The following is a 19,696-nucleotide window of genomic DNA, read 5'->3' on the forward strand; positions in this document are numbered from 1 at the left end:
CCTTCTGGAAGGTTCTCCTATCTCCACAGAGGAACTCTGGAGCTCTGTCAGAGTGACCATCGTATTCTTGGTCACCTCTCTGACCAAGGCCCTTCTCCACCGATTGCTCAGTTTGGATGAGCGGCCAGCACTAGGAAGAGTATTGGTGGTTCCAAACTTCTTCCATTTAAGAACTATGGAGGCCACTGTGTTCTTTGGGACCTTCAATGCTGCAGAAATATTTTGGTACCCTTCCCCAGATCTGTGCCATGACACAATCCTGTCTCGAAGCTCTAAGGACAATTCCTTCGACCCCATGGCTTGGTTTTTGCTCTGACATGCACTGTCAACTGTGGGACCTTACATAGACAGGTGTGTGCCTTTCCAAATCATGTCCAATCAATTGAATTTACCACAGGTGGACTCCAATCAAGTTGTTGAAACATCTCAAGGATGATCAATGGAAACAGGATGCACCTGAGCTCAATTTCGAGTCTGAATACTTATGAATACTCAAATCGCACTCCACACTGCCCTTTCTCACCTGGACAAAAGGAACACCTATGTGAGAATGCTGTTTATTGACTACAGCTCAGTGTTCAACACCATAGTGCCCACGAAGCTCATCACTAAGATAAGGACTCTGGGACTAAACACCTCCCTCTGCAACTGGATCCTGAACTTCAAGACGGGTAGGCAAAAACACGTCTGCCACACATCCTTAACACTGGGGCCCCTCAGGGGTGTGTCCCCTCCTGTATTCCCTGTTCACCCATGACTGTGTGGCCAAGCACGACCAACACCATCATTAAGTTAGCTGACGACACAACAGTGGTAGGCCTGATCACCGACAACGATGGGACGGCCTATAGGGAGGTCAGAGAACTGGCAGTGTGGTGCCAGGACAACAATCTCTCCCTCAATGTGAGCAAGACAAAGGAGCTGATCGTGGACTACAGGAAAAGGCAGGCCGAACAGGCCCCCATTAACATCGACGGGGCTGTAGTGGAGCGGGTCGAGAGTTTCAAGTTCCTTGGTGTCCACATCACCAACTATCATGGTCCAAACATACCAAGACAGTCGTGAAGAGGGCACGACAAAACCTATTTCCCCTCAGGATACTGAAAAGATTTCGCATGGGTCCTCAGATCCTCAAAAGGTTCTACAGCTGCACCATCGAGAGCATCCTGATCGGTTGCATCCCTTCCTGGTAAGGCAACTGCTCGGCATCACTGGGGCCAAGCTTCCTGCCATCCAGGACCTATACAATAGGTGGTGTCAGAGGAAAGCCCATAAAATTGTCAGACTTCAGTCACTCAAGTTATAGACTGTTTTCTCTGCTACCGCATGGCAAGCGGTAACGGAGCGCCAAGTCTAGGACCAAAAGGCTTCTCAACAGCTTCTACCCCCAAGCCATTAGACTGCTGAACAATTAATAAAATTGCCACCGGACAATTTACATGGACCCCCCCCTTTTTGTACGCTGCTGCTACTCGCTGTTTATTATCTATGCATAGTCACTTCACCCCCAGCTACATGTACAAATTACCTCAACTAACCTGTACCCCCGCACACTGACTCAGTACCGGTGCCCCCTGTATATAGCCTCGTTATTGTGTTACTTTTTATTTTAGTCTACTTGGTAAATATTTTCTTAACCTACAGTGCAGTTCAAGGAGAGTTAAGGGCTTGTAAGTAAGCATTTCACAGTAAAGTCTACACTTGTTGTATTCGGCACATGCCAAATAAAGTTTGATTTGATTTATATAAATAAGGTTTGTTTATTTATTTTATACATTTTCAAAAATGTCTAAAAACCTGTTTTTGCTTTGTCATTATGGGGTAGTGTGTGTGGATTATTTAATCCATTTTAGAATAAGGCTGTACTGTACCAAAATGTGGAAAAAGTACTTTCCGAATGCACTCAGTAATCAAGTGTTATATACATCCTTGGTTCCATCACTTGAGTATGAAAATGTTTAATGCAAACTATTATTTATTCATACCTTTCCTAACCACATGCCTATATTACAATGTATTTCAGAAACCAAGGGCAATACCATGAATCAAAGCATTTTGTATAATGAAAACCACAGTAAATAATCTTTAATTTTCAGTGTTCAGTTAAAACCTGGATACTTCAGGATTTTGGCAATGATGCCCTTTATCTACTTCCCCAGATTTCGATGAACTCGTCGATACCATTTTTATGTTTCTGTGTCCAGTATGAAGGAAGTTAGAGGTAGTTTCACGAGCCCTTGCTAAGTAGCATTAGTGTAATGACTGGTCTATGGGTAAAATGAAAATAGTAGCTCAAACTTTCTGTATATCCTGTTACTATCATACGTAGAATATCTGCTCCCCATCTCTGCTTCGTTGACAAAACAAAAACGGCCGTGGGGCAGACAGAGGCGAGATGGATTCCATCTTTAAGTTTAATCTTCAAAAAGTGAAAACATTTGTAAATCCATGTCATGTGCCGTCTGTGAAGACTTGACCCATGACAGCTAGCCGTGCGCTGAAGGGCTGCATAGGGCAGGAGAGGAGAGGGGCTTTCCTCCTGCTCCCAGGCTTCAGTGCTATACTTTCTGAAGGATCCATGACAGGTGGCTCGGTCTCGCTGTCTGTCTCCTGTGATTGGGCATCCTGTGGACTGGCGAGAGGCTCTGATAGGTTAAGAAGGATGTCCTGCAGCTCTCTGCGTTCCTCCTGCTTGCGGCTGCAGCAGTGAAGGGCAGCAGGGTCCAGGGGGTGGGCCTCTGTGTTAAAGATGTAACCCCCTGCCCCCAAAACACAGTCCTCACTGGGGCCAGTGCCCAGCTCAAAGTCCAGGCCACTGTTGTGAAGGAAGTTATCTGGATCAAACAGGAGGTAGAGGTACTTGATGGTTTCTGCCAGGAAGAAGGACTCCATGCGGTTGTCCAGCTTGTGATCTCTGATGTCTTTCACCTGAGGGAGGAGGTTGTAAAACAACAAAACAATTCTCAATCACAAACAACTTCTGTACGGAACATTGTGATTAGTCTTAAGTAAGTATTTTCTATCCAGCGGAGTCTTGAGGAGCGTAAACCACTCACACTGGCATAGCCACAGGGGACCCGTGTAATCTTCTCAATGGACTCCACAGCATCTCGACCGAGCTGCAGAAAGGTGTGGTCACCAGTGGCTTTGTACAGGTACATGGCACTCTCTATCAGCTCTGAAACAAGACAAGGAGCAAAATATAAATACCAAGAAATCTTCAGTATGACCCTTATGCACTATTGTAAGTGAGCAGGTTTTGTCTGGTACCTGGCCGTAAAGGGTATCCTTCTCTCTTGTCTACAGTGTATCCCTGTGGAATACTGTAGAATTCCGGCAGTCCTCCAAATTGCCTCCACACTGTGTAGTAGTTATGGAAAGTCCTCAATGCACTGTCCAGCTCACCGATCAAACTCTGAAACATTCACACAAACAAACGAGATTTTCTTAGTTACGAGGGAATACAGTAGATTAGCAAAATGAGAAATGTAGTTTACCTGTAGCCCTGGCCAGAAGGCCTCCAGTGATTGGAAAACAGGCATAGAGACCGTTCCCTTGTGCATCTGGACCCACAGGTACCAGTCATCAAACTTGGTGTAGTTTTTAATTGCCTTGTCATACTCTGTGGATGCCCAAAAATATAAACATCTATTACTAATGTGCTTACAATGTAAAATGTGTATCCATCTACCACATGATCAAGTGGTCTGATGATAAACTAGTAATAATACCTAAGAACATTGATAGCAGTTCCTCATCTTGTAGCATGATAGAGCCCTTCACCAGGTACTCAAAGTACGAGTCCACACCGGCCCCTATACCTGCGTCCTGGGCCACCCATTTCTTGGAGAGGACATCAATGTGGTTTCCCACCTGGAAAAAAGATACAGCTCCTAGGTCACTGGGTCTGACAAAGTGTACCAAGCAATCTAAAGGTTTCAATAAATCTACTGTATGAATATTACACAAATCACAAGAGGACAGCATAAAACAGATTGTCACAGGACTAAAATCGGCAGCTCTTTTTGCCGACTCACCAGTCCTATCTCAGAGCGAGTCTTCCACAGTGACCGGAGGGCCTTGCGCGCCACGTCCTCAAATACGGGGTCCCCAGTGAGCCGGCTAAGGGCTGAGAACTCCAGGATGAAGGTGCCCACCCCAGCAGTACAGGTGACAGGGGTCTCTGTGGGGTTCACCCCTCTAAGCAGGTTCACCGTGCCATAGGGCATCCCAGTGGGCGTCTGGAACGCTGCAGACGAAAAGAAAATGATAAGGGGAAAAGGTGAGCCTAAGTCTGGTCATATACAGAGCCAGGCAAATACAATGTCAGAGCCATATGTTAGTGTGCATGTGTGTGTCCTGGGCATCTGGAAGATGCAATAATAAAATAAATCATGTGGACAGCTCACCAGGGAGGAGTTTTCGTGCTGCGTCCTCAGCCATCCTGAGGAGGGGTCCAGAACAAGGCCAGCCAGGCTCCACCTCCATCCCAGCACGCTTAGACAGCAGGTGGGCCGAGAGAAGACCACCCACCACTGCAGACAGAAACCCAGCTCAGTTACAACCAACCAAAACACAGCTAAAAACCTACATACATCTCCTAGACAAGAGCATTGTTTGACACTTTCATAGCTTAAATTTGAACCTATTCCCTGTGATCTCACCTCGAATGTTAGTCTCAAAAACGGATGCATTGACGTCGATGTCAAAGTCCACAGTGTCCTGAAGCAGAGTTGCCACACGCTGAAACTCAGTGTGGTTTCCCAGAATCTGAAAAAAGCAAATTGAGGCAACAAGATTGGAAGCCCATTTAGTAACTCATTGTCGCAGGTGTTGAATGACAAACTTATTAGATAATGATGACGAGAAGGTGCATACCAGCAACGTATCCAGGGCATCTATCAAAGTCAGTGAAACACTGAAAAGAAAGGAGAGATGCAACGTCATAGTCAAGCCATCACATCCAATACAGCAGGTAGTACTTCCTAAATATAGCCAAACAAGCTATATTTGTGGCCTTTGGTACATTTGAATGCCTAGAGTCCATCCGAAATACACTGCGGAACTATTGAATGTACCTCTCAGATTGGAAAAGTGTGCCGTGGTATAGCGTTCACAATTTAAATCATTGAATGTATGAATTTAGTGTATTGTTTGTTTTTTGGGAATATCGCCTAGGACGATATGATCAAGACTATTTTCCAAGTAAGACAACATGAAACCTTTAACCTGTCTTATCAAGACTGAAGTGTTTCACTGCAAGATATGAATTGCCACAATTGTTTGTTATTCAAATGATGTATTAAAACAGAAAAATGACGTAAATAGCCCAAAGGAGCTTGAAAAAATGTAAAGTTCTTTTAAAGAAATCTGCCAAATTGTGTGATGGGCACTTTTCCAAATGGGGAAAAAAAAGGTCTAAAATAAACAGAACAGTTCTGGGTCCATACATGTTAAATAGAAGAGATAGAATGACAGTTTAATTAGTTAAAGAATTTCAACAAGTGTTTGCAATTGTTTGTGAATTGCAGTATGTCATTACTTGTTTAACAACTGACCCACAGATTTCTGCTGACTCCACAGGCTTCAAGCTTCTTTTTTAAAAGGCATTTTCTCAGCTATTTGCAATACAGGTATGATTGAAGAATGAAGCAGGTGTTAACCATGGGCTTTGCTGCACATAAGCAGCAGTTTACTATTGTCAACACTAATTCAATCAGTAGACCTATATCCATATCTTTTAAAATACCATATACAGTGCATTCAGAAAGTATTCAGCCCCCTTCCCTTTTTCCACATTGTTACGTTAGCCTTATTTCTAAAACTGATTAAATAAAATATCCCTCAATCTACACATAATGCCCCAAAATGACAAAGCCAAAACATGTTTAGAAATGTTTGCCAATTATTTACACAAGTACTCAGACACTTTGCTATGAGACTCGAACTTGAGCTCAGGTGCATCCTGTTTCCATTGATCATCCTTGATGTTTCTACAACTGCATAGGAGTCCATCTGTGGTGTATTTAGTTGATTGGACAAGATTTGGAAAGGCACACACCTGTCTATATAAGGTCCTACAGTTTACAGTGCATGTCAGAGCAAAAACCAAGCCATGAGGTTGAAGGAATTGTTCATTGAGCTCCGAGACAGGATTGTGTCGAGCCACAGATCTTTGGAAGGGTACCAAAAACGTTTCTGCGGCATTGAAGGTCCCCAAGAATACAGTGGACTCCATCCTTAAATGGAAGAAGCTTGGAACCACCAAGACTCTACCTATAGCTGGCCGCCCGGTCAAACTGAGCAATCGGGGGAGTAGGGCTTTGGCCATGGAGGTGATCAAGACCTGTGGAGTTCCCTCAAACGGCACCTAAAGGACTCTCAGACCATTGAGAAACAAGATTCTCTGGGTCTGATGAAACCAAGATTGAACTCTTTAGCCTAAATGGCAAGCGTCACATCTGGAGGAAACCTGGCACCATCCCTACGGTGAAGCATGGTAGTGGCAGCATCATGCTGTGGGGATGTTTTTCAGTGGCAGGGACTGGGAGACTAGTTAGGATCGAGGGAAAAATGAATGGAGCAAAAGTACAGAGAGATCCTTCATGAAAACCTGCTCCAGAGTGCGCTCAAGACCTCAGGGGCGAAGGTTCACCTTCCAACAGGACAACAACCCTAAGCACACAGCTAAGATAATGCAGGAGTGGCTTTGGGACAAGTCTCTGAATGTCCTTGAGTGACCCAGCCAGAGCCCAGACTTGAACCCTATCGAACATCTCTGGAGAGACGTGAAAATAGCTGTGCAGCAACGCTCCCCGTCCAACCTGACAGAGCTTGAGAGGGTCTGCAGAGAAAAATGGGAGAAACTCCCCAAATACAGGTGTGCCAAGCTTGTAGCGTCATACCCAAGAAGACTCGAGGCTGTAATCGCTGCCCAAGGTGCTTCAACAAAGTACTGAGTAAAGGGTCTGAATACTTACTTTATGTAAATGTGATATTTCCTTTTATTCATTTTCAAACATTAAAAAAAACTGTTTTTGCTTTGTCATTATGGGGTATTGTGTGTAGACTGAGTGGAAAAAACAATTTATTCAATTTTAGAATAAGGCTGTAACGCAACAAAATGTGGATAAAGTCAAGGGGTCTGAATACTTATTAGCTTTTAAAACAATTAATTTCATTGATCAGATTTTTGACCAGAGTGAGGCGACCGCTCTAGCCCATCTATTGTTCCTGCAGTGAGGAGGATTCACCATCTTCAAATGTTTTCTTAATTTACAGTGCCTTCAGAAAGTATTCATGCCCCTTGACTTATTCCACATTTTGTTGTGTTACAGCCTGAATTCAATTGATGATTCTCTCTCCCATCTACACATAATACCCCATAATGACAGTGAAAACATTGACTTTTTTTGCAAATGCATTAAATGAAATACAGAAATATTTAAAGTATCATATCTGAGTCAATACTTTGTAGAAGCAAGCTCCTTTGGCATGATTACAGCTGTGAGTCATTGTGGGTAAGTCTAACAGCTTTCCACATCTGGATTGTACAACATTTTCCCATTATTCTTTTCAAAATTCTTCAATCTCTGTCAGATTGGTTGTTGATCATTGCTAGACAACTATTTTCAGGTCTTGCCATAGATTTTCAAGTAGATTTAAGTCAAAGCTCTAACTCGGACACTTTAGGTAAGTTGTCCTCTTGGTAAACAACTCCAGTGTATATTTGGCCTTGTGTTTTAGGTTATTGTCCTGCTGAAAGGTGAATTAATCTCCCAGTGTCTGTTGGAAATCAGACTGAACCAGGTTTTCCTCTAGGATTTTGCCTCTATTTAGCTCCATTACGTTTATGTTCTCCTGAAAAACTCCCCCGTCCTTAACGATTACAAGCATACCCACAACATGATGCAGCCACCACTATGCTTGAAAATATGGAGAGTGGTACTCAGTAATGTGTTGTATTGAACCAAACATAACACTTTGTATTCAGGACAAAAAGTGAATTGCTTTGCCACATTTTTTGCAGTATTACTTTAGTGCCTTGTTGCAAACAGGATGCATGTGTTGGAATAGTTTTATTCTGTACAGGCTTCCTTTTCACCATGTCAACTAGGTTAGTATTGTGGACTAACTACAATGTTGATGCATCCTCAGTTTTAGCCTATCACAGCCATTAAACTCTAATTGTTTTAAAACCATCATTGAAAGTCAGTTTTTCTTTTAGGTGCACTTCTTTGCAAGACATTGGAAAACCTCCCTGGTCTTTGTGGTTGAAACAGTGTTTGAAATTTACTGCTCGACTGAGGGACCTTACAGATAATTGTATGTGTGGGGTACAGAGATGATGCAGTCATTCAATAATCATGTTAAACACTAGTATTGCACACAGAGTGAGTCCATGCAACTTATGGGACTTAAGCACTTTCTACTACTAAACTTATTTAGACTTGCCATAACAAAGGGGTTGAATACTTATTGACTCAAGACATTTCAGCTTTTCATTTTTAATTCATTTGTAAACATTTCTAAAAACATAATTCCACGTTGACATTATGGGGTACTGTGTGTAGGCAGTGACAAAACATCTACATTTAATCCTTTTTAAATTAAGGATGTAACACATTTTGGAAAAAGTCAAGGGGTGTGAATATACTGTATCTGCAGATAGTAGCCCAAAAAAAACCTACAAGTACCGTATGCAAACTAGGGAGCCAAATCAACAGCTACTGACGAGTCACTTTAATGTCACTGTCTGGCAAGGCCTGATGGACTTCATATCGAAAATACAAACGTGATCTTTATTTTTTATATGTCCCAATGCGATGCCATGGACATACTACGTAGTTGTATGATTTATGAATGGCAAGGATATATGAGATTGATTGATCGACAGCATTTATAACCTAGTCAAGCTTGTTGTTAGTCAATGAAATCACAGTAAGCCTATGCTCCAGCACTTCGTAGCTGCATATGAAACACACAAAATAAAATAAATGAATGTGCTAGAAAACAGGCTAAGTGGATTTCAACTAATCATTGCCACGTTATATGGGACGTGCAAATTGACTCACATAGACAATGAAAGAGCATCATTCCCTCTCCCGCCGGGTAAAGAAATGTGACTGCAACCACAGCGTACACGGCACACACACACCCAGATACCAGGAGGCAGGACAGACAGCAGTTTCCCTGTCATCGCTCACTTTGGGCAGACAGGTGCCTGTCCTATCAATAGATCACTAGGCGATGCATATCGTTAGCGAGGACAAGGAAGACAGGCCCAACTCGCCGGAAAATCTGTCTCACTCCATCAGGTGGCGTTTCCTAGTTGCGTCGCACACAAAGCCAGGAGTTTTTGTATGGAGGTCAACGAGAGTGTTGAATTTGGTCAACCAAAAAACGTATGGCTTATTTGCTACTTGAGGTTTATTTGATCAAATAGAAGTTTCATAATGCTTAAGTTGTTACGAGTGTACTGATATAAGTAGGACACGTGACATCCCGGGCAACTTTGAGAAAAAAACACTATATCGTAGTTGTCTCGAGATGGCTATGCATATTCATGGTTTGAGGCTAGTAGCACAGCATCTCTATCCATTGAATACAGGCGGTTGACATCAACAACCCTCAAAGAATATTCAAAAAAGGATTTCAATAATGAGATGTATCCAACAATCCAAAGAAAGGATAGGAGGGAGCTTGCTGTGCCGCTTTGTGGACAACTCCCATTGGTAGGGCAGAGAGATGCATCATGTCAGTATATCCATAATACTTTATATCGTTCATTCTAGCAGCTGTGGGCTCGGCCGACTTTTTTTCCGGACTTGCGAATTGAAAAGTAGCCTAGTTAATTTAAGTGGAAAAAGTACCCGCTGGAAATGAGTGTGTAACCGGCTGTATAGGACAGCTAGTGGAAAACACTGAGGTTTCAGGTGGTTTGGGCTATTGATTGTCCAGGTATTAGTCTTGGCTGTGTCATTCACAGGAAATTACAACATTGGTTTATTGTCTAACAACTGCAGAGGCAATAGTCATACCTGCCCCATGTATCCTGGCCATCACAGGTCAGGGGCCGCAATTCGTCATATGGATAAGCATGATCCAAGTAGCTGTTGTATGCATGGTAAAACATGGACTTGATTTTCTCTCTGTCAGGAAGGAACAAACAAGAGTAGGTAAGGTGTGTTAAAAGAGCAGATCAAGCGGAACCCCACGGCTAATCCTAGCCCTTGATCACGATTCGGTTCCATTACACAATTTATTGGACTAAAGCCCAAATCATATGAAAAGCAGATTTTTTTTTACATGAGTGAACGAGCGTGTACACACTGGAATTACACTGAACAAAAAATAGAAATTCAACATGCAACAATTTAAAAGATTTTACTTACAGTTCATAAGGAACTCAGTCAATTGAAATGAATTAATTAGGCCCTAATCTATAGATTTGACATGACTGGGAATACAGGTCATAGACTACCTTAAAAAAAGGTTAGGAGCGTGGATCAGAAAACCAGGCATAAGCTACAGACAACGAACATAATAACGTTTTATCGATGGCAATTTGAATGCACAGAGATACCGTGACGAGATCCTGAGGCCCATTGTCGTGCCATTCATCCGCCACCTTCAACACATGTTTCAGCATGATAATGCATTGCTCCATGTCGCAAGGATCTGTACACAATTCCTGATAACTGAAAATGTCCCAGTTCTTCCAAGGCCTGCATACTCACCAGACATGTCACCCATTGAGCACGTTTGGGATGCTCTGGACAAAGTGTACAACAGTGTGTTCCAGTTCCAGTCATTTTTCAGCAACTTCACACAGCAATTGAAGAGGAATGGTGGGACAACATACCACAGGCCACAATCTACAGCCTGATCAACTCTATGCAAAGGAGATGTGTTGCGCTGAGGCAGATAGTGAATGGTTCTGATCCAAGCCCCTGCCCTTTCTTTAAGTTATCTGCAATCAACCGATGAATATCTGTATTCCCAGTCATGTGAAATCCATAGATTAGGGCATGATGCATTTATTTCACTGTGAACGATTTCATGATATGAACTTTAACTCGGTAAAATATTTTTTAATTGTTGCATGTTGCTTTTATATTTTTGTTCAGTTTAAATTCAAGCCATGATGCCATTGACGCTGTTTTCTCTCCTTCACTGCCTTGCATTCTAATTTCAGCATGTGCATAAAAAACACTTCGTTTGATTTGTGTTTTAAAAGGCATCTTCTGTACAGGGGGTTTGTTAAGAGACCAGATACTCAATCTGAACATGAACACGCGAGAAATCCTTTTAAAAAAAGTGACATTGATACACACCCTTGATATGGTTTGTGTTATCACACGGCCATATCTCGACGTTACAGCACTTGTTTATGAAAACAGACGTAAAACAAGAAGCGACCGCCTGTGCTGAGTAGCTATATCGAGTGCTCCGAACATCTGTGTGTAAACGTAACTGGGGAAGTGTAGTTTCGTCGGATTGGAAGCGCTCGAATGTTTTATTTGAAGGATGTTTCGAAATCCGACGAAACCTTAAAACACAGCATCGAGATTGTAGTTCACCTGAGCTAGTCTTGTGCTTAGCTAATGGCTGAAAACTGTAGGGAGAAGGAAGAATATCGCCTAGAGTTTGAGAGTTACAACATAGCTAACTACAGACGTGTGATTAAAAGCCTAACGTCACTAGATTGTCATTACTGTACCTGTAGTGTGCCATCTCCAGCTCTGTAAACTCTTGTCCTTTCGCATTGCTGATCAATGTAAAGACGTGAATTACGCACAAAATAGTAGTGCACAGCAACCTAAGCATGAATAAACGAGGTATAGCTAGGATAACAGCTAAAAACACTGATCAAATGCAACAGCACCACACACTAGGGACCGCTAACAGGAAGTAAATTGAATAGACATGACGCGTGCGTCGTGGGTGCTGAAGTCTTCCGCAACCTGACGACCTACACATGTCCTCCAGCAGGTAGCGATGTTACACAAGCTATGATACTGCCATTTCCACTCAATCTTCTTTATATTGCATTTGGTTATTTGTGTTTAAACTTCTCTGATTTGAAGAAGAAAAAAAATATATAGAAAACATTTTCAGCATTTTTTTTTTTAATGTAGGATAGTAAAGAAAACATTTCCACCATTTTTATTGATCACGAGGCTCAATATTGAGCACATAATGTATACAGTGTATTGTTTCAGTTGATGAAACCCCATAAGAACATTTAAGTACTTTTATACCATATTATAAACTGGGTGGTTCGAGCCCTGATTGCTGATTGGTTGAAAGCTGTGGTGTATGAGACCGTACACCATGGGAATGAAACATTTATTTGTACTTTTCTAAATACGTTTACGCTTTGCGTCTTGCATAATAACAGTCCTTAGCCGTGGCATATTGGCCATATACCACAACCCCTCTTGCCTTATTGCTTAAATATTTCACACAACGTTGACATGCTCTTTAGCACAACTCATAACTTTCTGCTGTATCTGCCGCACTATATTATTTTCCACTGCACCTTGACCATATCCTGTGTCAAAGTTATACTGCGGTGCGGTGGAGAACAAGCAACAGCTAAAAGGTGTTTCTGTTCAGGACAGGAAACCCATACAAACATTTCCTTTTTTTCCAAGGTAGTTCAACAAAACCAACCAAATAGTTTGTTTACTGATGATACGGGATCTATTTGAAACGTGCAGGTGGTTATGACTTTCATATGGCTGTACACCTCACCATCAAACTCCTTTCTGTAAGGAACATTGCAATCAGCTGTAGTTACTTATAATCACGAGTAAGGCTGAATGGAACATTTCATTATGAAGTTAGCAGCTTTTCGAAAATCTGAATAAATTGCAACATATCGTGCCACTCTCTTTAGACCTACTGTTCTAGTTTAACATTAAAGATCATGCACACAATTTGACACAGTGAGGATCATCATCTAATTCCGGACACTTCGCATGTTGCAATCTGTAATCAGTTTGAATGCATGATCTCTTTAGAACACTTTGTGTTCCTATGGGCACAGATACTCTCTTATTTCTGTAAAGTATTTTTTAGTCTGCCTCCAGGATATAAAAATGTCTTCTGATCATGAATCCAAGCAAATATGGGCCTCGTCTGCTTGGCAATGTGAGCACTTGACAACCATAGCTTTGAGAACAATGGTTCTCTGCAGTGGTTGAGTTGTGAATCCCAGTTCCCTCAACAATGTTTGAGATCCATTAGGTTCATGGCCACGTAATATGGTCCTCGGGTACCCTCTGCCCCAATAGGTAAGCTCATTGCTCCGTTTTAGTCTGTGAATCTCACTATTTGTCTCTCTGAGGACAGCTCCAGTCTCAGCTGTCCCATTTCTGGCTGCAGTCTTTGCAGTCCCCTGTCATGAAGAGGTAGGAACTGATGGCCTCTCTCAGGCCCTCGCTCACCAGGGAATCCTCATTGACCTTGCCAAAAATCATGGAGCTGCAGACAGATAGAGAGAAAACACATTAGTGAGGAAATGCTGACAAATAATAGATTTATTGGCAGACATGCATACACAGAGACAGGCATCTTATTACGACAACAGTACATGACCTCACCTGTCCGCATCTTTCCAGTTGAGGGTGGGCTTCCTGACGGCCATGGGTATTGGGCCAGTAGCCACAGGAATGCTGTTGGACCCCTGGATGAAGCAGGGCTCCCCCAACAGACAGCACAGCCCATCAGTGACCTCTGGAAGGAAACATAAATCAGTCTGTTGCAACTCAGGTTTCACATGAATACTACAATACAATGACTGAAGATGCCCCCAGCTTTCAACCCACCGCTACCTGTGCACAGTGGTGGGAAGTACTTAAGTCAAAATACTTAAGTCGGGCCTCCCGAGTGGCGCAGTGGTCTAAGGCACTGCATCGCAGTGCTAGCTGTGCCACTAGAGATTCTGGGTTCGAGTCCAGGCTCTGTCGCAGTCGGCCGCGACCGGGAGACCCATGGGGTGGCGCACAATTGACCCAGTGTTGTCCAGGTTAGGACGCTAGTCCCATTGCGCACTAGCGACTCCTGTGGCGGGCTGGGCGCAGTGCATGGTGCACGGTGTTTCCGCCGAAACGTTGGTGTGGCTGGCTTCCGGGTTGGGCATTGTGTGGGCATTATGTTAGGTTGGGTTGTGTTTCAGTGGACACACGGCTCTCGACCTTCGCCTCTCCCGACTCCGTATGGGAGTTTCTGCGATGAGACAAGACTAACTACCAATTGGATACCACGAAATTGGGGAGAAAATAAATACTTAAGTCATTTTTTGGGTATCTGTACTTTACATTTCTGACTACTTTTACTTCACTACATTCCCAAAGAAAATAATGTACTTTTTACCCTATACATTTTCCCTGACACCCAAAAGTATTTGTTACATTTTGAATGCTTAGCAGGACAGGAAAATGGTCCAATTCACACACTTATCAAGAGAACATCCCTACTGCCTCTGATTTGGCGGACTCACTAAACACACATGCTTCGTTTATAAATTATGTCTGAGTGGGGAAGTGTGGCTATCTGTAAATAAAATATTGGTTTGTTTAATATAAGGAATTTGAAATGATTTATAATTTTACTTTTAATGCTTAAGTATATTTTATCAATTGCATTTTGTTTAACCTTTATTTAACTAGGCAAGTCAGTTAAGAACAAATTATTTACAATGATGGCCAAACCTGGACGACGCTGGGCCAATTGTGAGCCACCCTATGGGACTCCCAATCATGGCCAGATGTGTTACAGCCTGGATTCAAACCAGGGACTGTAGTGACACCTCTTGCACTGAGATGCAGTGCCTTAGACCGCTGCGCCACTTGGGAGCCCATTTACTTTTGATACTTAAGTACTTATTTAAAACCAAATACTTTCAGACTTTTACTCAAATAGTATTTTACTGGGTGACTTTTACTTGAGTCATTTTCTATTAAGCTATCTATGTTATGTTTTACTCAAGTATGACAAATTGGATGCCTTTTCCACCACTCCTTGTACAGAGGTTCAAATGCGTGGGTTGGACACAAAAGGGTTTGAAAAGTTGTATCTACAGCTTTCAACACGTTCTAAACTGCTGTATACGCTTGAACCATCTCTACTGACCTGAGTAGTGGTCCACTAGGGCTGTGAGGGTGGGGAAGGTGAGGCAGGGGGAGATGTAGTGCCAGCCGTTCTCCAGTTGTTGGATCCGGTAGTGTTTGACTGAGGAACGGTCCTGGTCACTGGTCTTACGCACTGACAGGGAGTGGGCACCTAGAGTGGATCGTGTACACCATACTTCAGTCACAAAGTTGTATCCCTTCGGGTTTATCAATTACCATTTTAAGCTGGTTTCCCTGTTCTTGTTAGCATTTGATTGTTGAGCTAAACTCACCAGGGCGGGTCTGACTTTCCCGGACCAGAAAAGAGCCAGTCTGGTTGTTGGGCAGCAACAGGAGCTCTTCAGCCTTCTTTCTGCTGAGACCCTCATACTGACACCTAGGGAAAGAGAATAGAGAAAGAGTTAGAAATAGAAAGACAGATCTGTGTAAATAGAGCTCCAAAGGAGAATAGTCAGATGGATCCGCAGACTCACCTGTGGTACACCTTGGCTGTGTAGCTGCTAGGGATGTAGCTCTCATTGCCTGTGGCAGAGGATCTCACTTTCCACCATTCCCCCTCGCTACATAGACATGCACATTCACAGAAACACATAAAAAGATACATAGGTTATATAGAAAGAGCACAGTACAGTCGTAATAACTGTTGTAGTAGTAGTAATTGTGGTAGTTGTAGGTAGAGGGTATGGTTTCTTACTCTGAAAGCACATTGATTCTCTCTCCCGCGCGGATACTGCTGTTTGCTCGATGTCCAGTGGGATAGTTGTACAGGGCCACTACCACATACCTGCTGCTCTCTATGGACAATACAGAGACACGAAAAATGACTGTCACTCTGACTCTACTATTACAACCTCAAACCATGTACATTTATGCTTTCAATTCACACTTGAGTATTCACGGTTAGACCTTTCCAAGTTACAAAAAAATAAATGATTACAAATTATTACTGTGATCTTCATAAACTAACATCTTGAGTGACAGCTCAAAAAGTAGAACTTCTTTGTCACCCAGCCTGGTCTCATAGACAATTCATAACATATTGTAAGAATTGCGATACGTAACATATTATATGAATTGTAATTCGTAACATGTCATATGAAATGGATGATGGACATCCACAAATGAATACATACCATACGAAACGTAACATATCATACTAATTTGGAGTGTCATAGATTTACATGTACTATGTTACGTCTACCCCAGAGTCCAGGGTGTATCACCTGGTCCCTGGTCACACTACTTCTAAATATAGGTCTTTCGCTTCTTGCTTTTTTTCTTTTCACACCTCTTGTGGTTTAACAGAAGACCAGGCCAGTAGGCTTGTTTTTTTCTCTCTTTTCTGCACACCAACTACGGTGACATTTAATGTAGCGGCTAATCACCACACCATGTATGTACAGAAACACTAACTACGTGTTTTCATCATTATATTGGTCACATTGTTTTGATCTATAGATTTACATCAGATGCAGGCCATCCGGTGATTGTCCTTTAAAATGGACCTAGCTGTCGTGCACATTTTCAATTCCCTGGCCTATAGGTTTCAGTCCAGACTAACCCAGAGCCATTGACCCCTGGGGACACTGCCCATCTGAGATATGCTAGTACTGGCTTGTTGCCCAGAGCCTTATCCTTTCCTGTGCTCAATCTCACATAGAGCCCAGGCCTTACCCAGTATGACCGGCTCAGCGGGCTCTTCCTGGCCCAGCAAGGCTGCATGAGTGCTGGATCCCTGATGCTTTTTACTGGGCCCACTGCCCATGGCGATGTGGAGCTCTTATGGAAGGAATACCAGAGAACTCTGTGGGCTGGAGGGAATCACAGGTATGGATTAGTAGCCCGTTTGGTTACTGAGGTACATCTGGGTGGGCGTCATGTCTTCTTGATGTACTGTTGCATCAATCACAATTCATTGTAACATATGTCAGATAACATATCTCAAAACAAACACTATTAAGGGCATTTCAAATAGCCCTGTCTGTCATTTCTTTCTCCATTTATTGTCAGAAAGCTGGATCAGCGACAACTTGAACAAAGGGAGGGAGGAAGTTGAAAACCACTCTTCTTCTGAACACCCTTTAGTTTCTAACCAAATTCTTGTTTTTACACATGGGCTGCTGCAGTGTCGAGAGTGCTGGTTGGCAAGGAAAATAAGGGGCTTTCATCTGAATACATAATAATAGAACATGCAGTCTTTTGTGTGTCACTCTCTAACTGATGTAAACGCGAATGCACTAGCGTGCAAACTATGTTCAAGTGTTATGCATTGGTGATATGCAAAAACACGTGTGACAAATATGGCAAATTATGGCAGCCTTATTCTCCACAGGAACCATGTACATTTTCAAAGAAACAGTTTTGTGTTGTTGTCTTACATATTACTGTAACCAGTGCTGCATGGGCACTCAAGCATCCTAACAGACTTCCAGTGGGTGTGTCTAAACACTGGAGTGTAATATTAAAGTGTTATCCTCGAGTAGAAAATAAATGCTCTCTTTTTGTGAACACATTTCTATCCCGGGGGGTTTTGTCTAATATTGACAAATTCAAAAACATTTAAAATAGATGGTAATATCAGAAATAGTAATAGGAAATATATTGCCATTAAATATCTCTAGATGAATAGTTTCCCCCAATGCTCTGTAATATGGAACCTAACCAGTGCTTGAAGTAGACTGAAAAAGGTAACAGTACTCATTTTGGGTGCCGGTATTGTCTATATTTAGGTGCAGGAAATCTGCCATATTTCTAAGCCAATATTCTATAAGAAGTGTCAGTACTCAAGCATTAGAAAACGTGAGGTGCCGGTACTCAGTACCAGTGCATTATTGCCCAAGTTGAACATTTCATGTAGTACAATCACTGAGTGCATACACTTTACGTATGGGTGGTCCGGGAATCAAACCCACTATCCTTGTGTTGCAAGCACCATGCTCTACCAACTGAGCTACAAGGAATCGTCTCATGTTCCATTATAACATACAGAACAGATAACCATTATGAACCACAGCAGTCTGCCAACCAGGAGTCAGGAAACACAGCAGGGGTATAGATCTGTCTGGACAATTAAAAATAAAACTACAACCTTTTACATGTACATTAAATACAGTGTGATCAATTAGACTTGACAGCTTTAAAATGAGTTAATACTCACAGCATTGCCCTGTTGTGGCTCTGGTGACGATCAGCAGCACTCTGATGCTGTGGAATGAGTTGATGTCAGAGCTGTAGAGCACCACAGGGATAGAGGTATAACCCAGTGAGGCCCAGAGGTCGAGTCCAGTGGGTCTGGGCGTTTCACACTGCTGGTAACATTCACATGTGTAAAGTGAGTATGACGTGTGCGTGTGTATGCGAATCTGCGTGAGAGTTCTTTAGACACCAATGGAGAATGAGTGTTCTCCTCCTCTGTGATGTTCCAATGGGGAAAGGAGCCAGTGGTGGTAGATGGAGGCTCTGTAGGTGTAGCAGAGTGCTCTGTAGTACATCTGAGTGGAGAGATGTGAGAGGAGGGGGGTTTATATTCACCTCTTACTCAGACACTCAGTTTCCTGTTTCAGCAAGACCTGAACTTTCAAAGACAGAGCGAAGAGAGGGAGATGAAGACAAAGAAAATGTGAGGCACAAAGAGAAAGGAAGAAAGATTGTATTCAACAATAAATCAAATCAAATTGTCACATGCGCTGAATACAAAAGGTATAGACCTTACCGTGAACTGCTTACTTACAAGCCCTTAACTCTATTTCTTGAACTGCACTGTAGGTTAAGAAAATATTTACTAAATAAAGTAAAAAAAACAAATCAAAAAGTAACAAAAAAATATACATAATAACAAGGCTATATACAGGGGGTACTGGTACCGAATCAATATGCGGGAGTACAGGTTAGTCAAGTTAATTTGTAAAGCAGTGAGCTGTACGTGTGGCAGTAGTAATCAACACAGATTCTGAGACATTTTACATCAGTGAGTCATCAGCAATTGTGATGAGATTCATCTGGTCTGTGCAAATGTACTGTTTTGCAGAAGCATCTACATGAGCCGTGGTATAAAACACAGACGCGTGAAGTGACGTCACAGCAATTTTTGAGCTTCATATTCTTCGTCATTCAGGTAAAGGGTGTTGGGTGGTTCGAAGAGCTGAGCAATCCGTTTTCTCTTCATAATATTCACAACTGGTGTAGCCATGTTAATTGCCATAGTGATGACTGCTATAGAATCAAAAATGTAGGCTCTCTTTAAAGCTGGAGTCCTTAATTGAAACAATAACAAAGCAGGCACCTGCCTGTTTTGGTAAAAAAAAAAAAAAAAGCTGAGGGATGGCCTGGAACAATGGAACCACTCAAATTCAGAGCTATAGATATAAGGACTGACCATCCATGATATCAGCATTATAGTTTTAACCATGTTTTGAAGATCTAGTGTTAGTTTAGATTTACAAACATTGGAGTAAATTAAGCTTATACAATTGAAGTGGGAAGTTTACATACTCTTAGGTTGGAGACATTAAAACTCGTTTTTCAACCACTCCACAAATGTCTGGTTAACAAACTAT

The 19,696-nt window shown here is 42.3% G+C and overlaps 2 protein-coding genes across 2 annotated transcripts; both read right to left on the bottom strand.

Annotated features, from left to right (window-relative positions):
- Nucleotides 1–1,942: 1,942 nt before the first annotated feature.
- On the bottom strand, nt 1,943–11,930 carry edem2 (ER degradation enhancer, mannosidase alpha-like 2). Its single transcript, XM_029719492.1, has 11 exons — nt 11,723–11,930; nt 10,041–10,151; nt 4,879–4,918; nt 4,665–4,770; nt 4,410–4,535; nt 4,038–4,249; nt 3,732–3,873; nt 3,498–3,622; nt 3,271–3,415; nt 3,057–3,178; nt 1,943–2,928 (listed from the first exon to the last, which is right to left on the bottom strand). Exons 1-11 carry the CDS (start codon nt 11,827–11,829, stop codon nt 2,452–2,454), a joined length of 1,713 nt encoding a protein of 570 aa, XP_029575352.1. The 5' UTR covers nt 11,830–11,930; the 3' UTR covers nt 1,943–2,451.
- Nucleotides 11,931–12,122: 192 nt separating this feature from the next.
- LOC115165954 (src-like-adapter 2) lies at nt 12,123–18,711 on the bottom strand. The gene is made up of 8 exons (XM_029719493.1): nt 18,298–18,711; nt 16,815–16,951; nt 15,835–15,934; nt 15,614–15,700; nt 15,413–15,516; nt 15,142–15,291; nt 13,611–13,743; nt 12,123–13,491 (listed from the first exon to the last, which is right to left on the bottom strand). The coding sequence occupies exons 2-8, from the start codon at nt 16,903–16,905 to the stop codon at nt 13,368–13,370; spliced, it is 789 nt and encodes a 262-aa protein (XP_029575353.1). The 5' UTR covers nt 16,906–16,951; nt 18,298–18,711; the 3' UTR covers nt 12,123–13,367.
- Between the last annotated feature and the right edge of the window lie 985 nt (nt 18,712–19,696).

Source organism: Salmo trutta, chromosome 28 (assembly GCF_901001165.1).
Source record: "Salmo trutta chromosome 28, fSalTru1.1, whole genome shotgun sequence".
NCBI lineage: Eukaryota > Metazoa > Chordata > Actinopteri > Salmoniformes > Salmonidae > Salmo > Salmo trutta.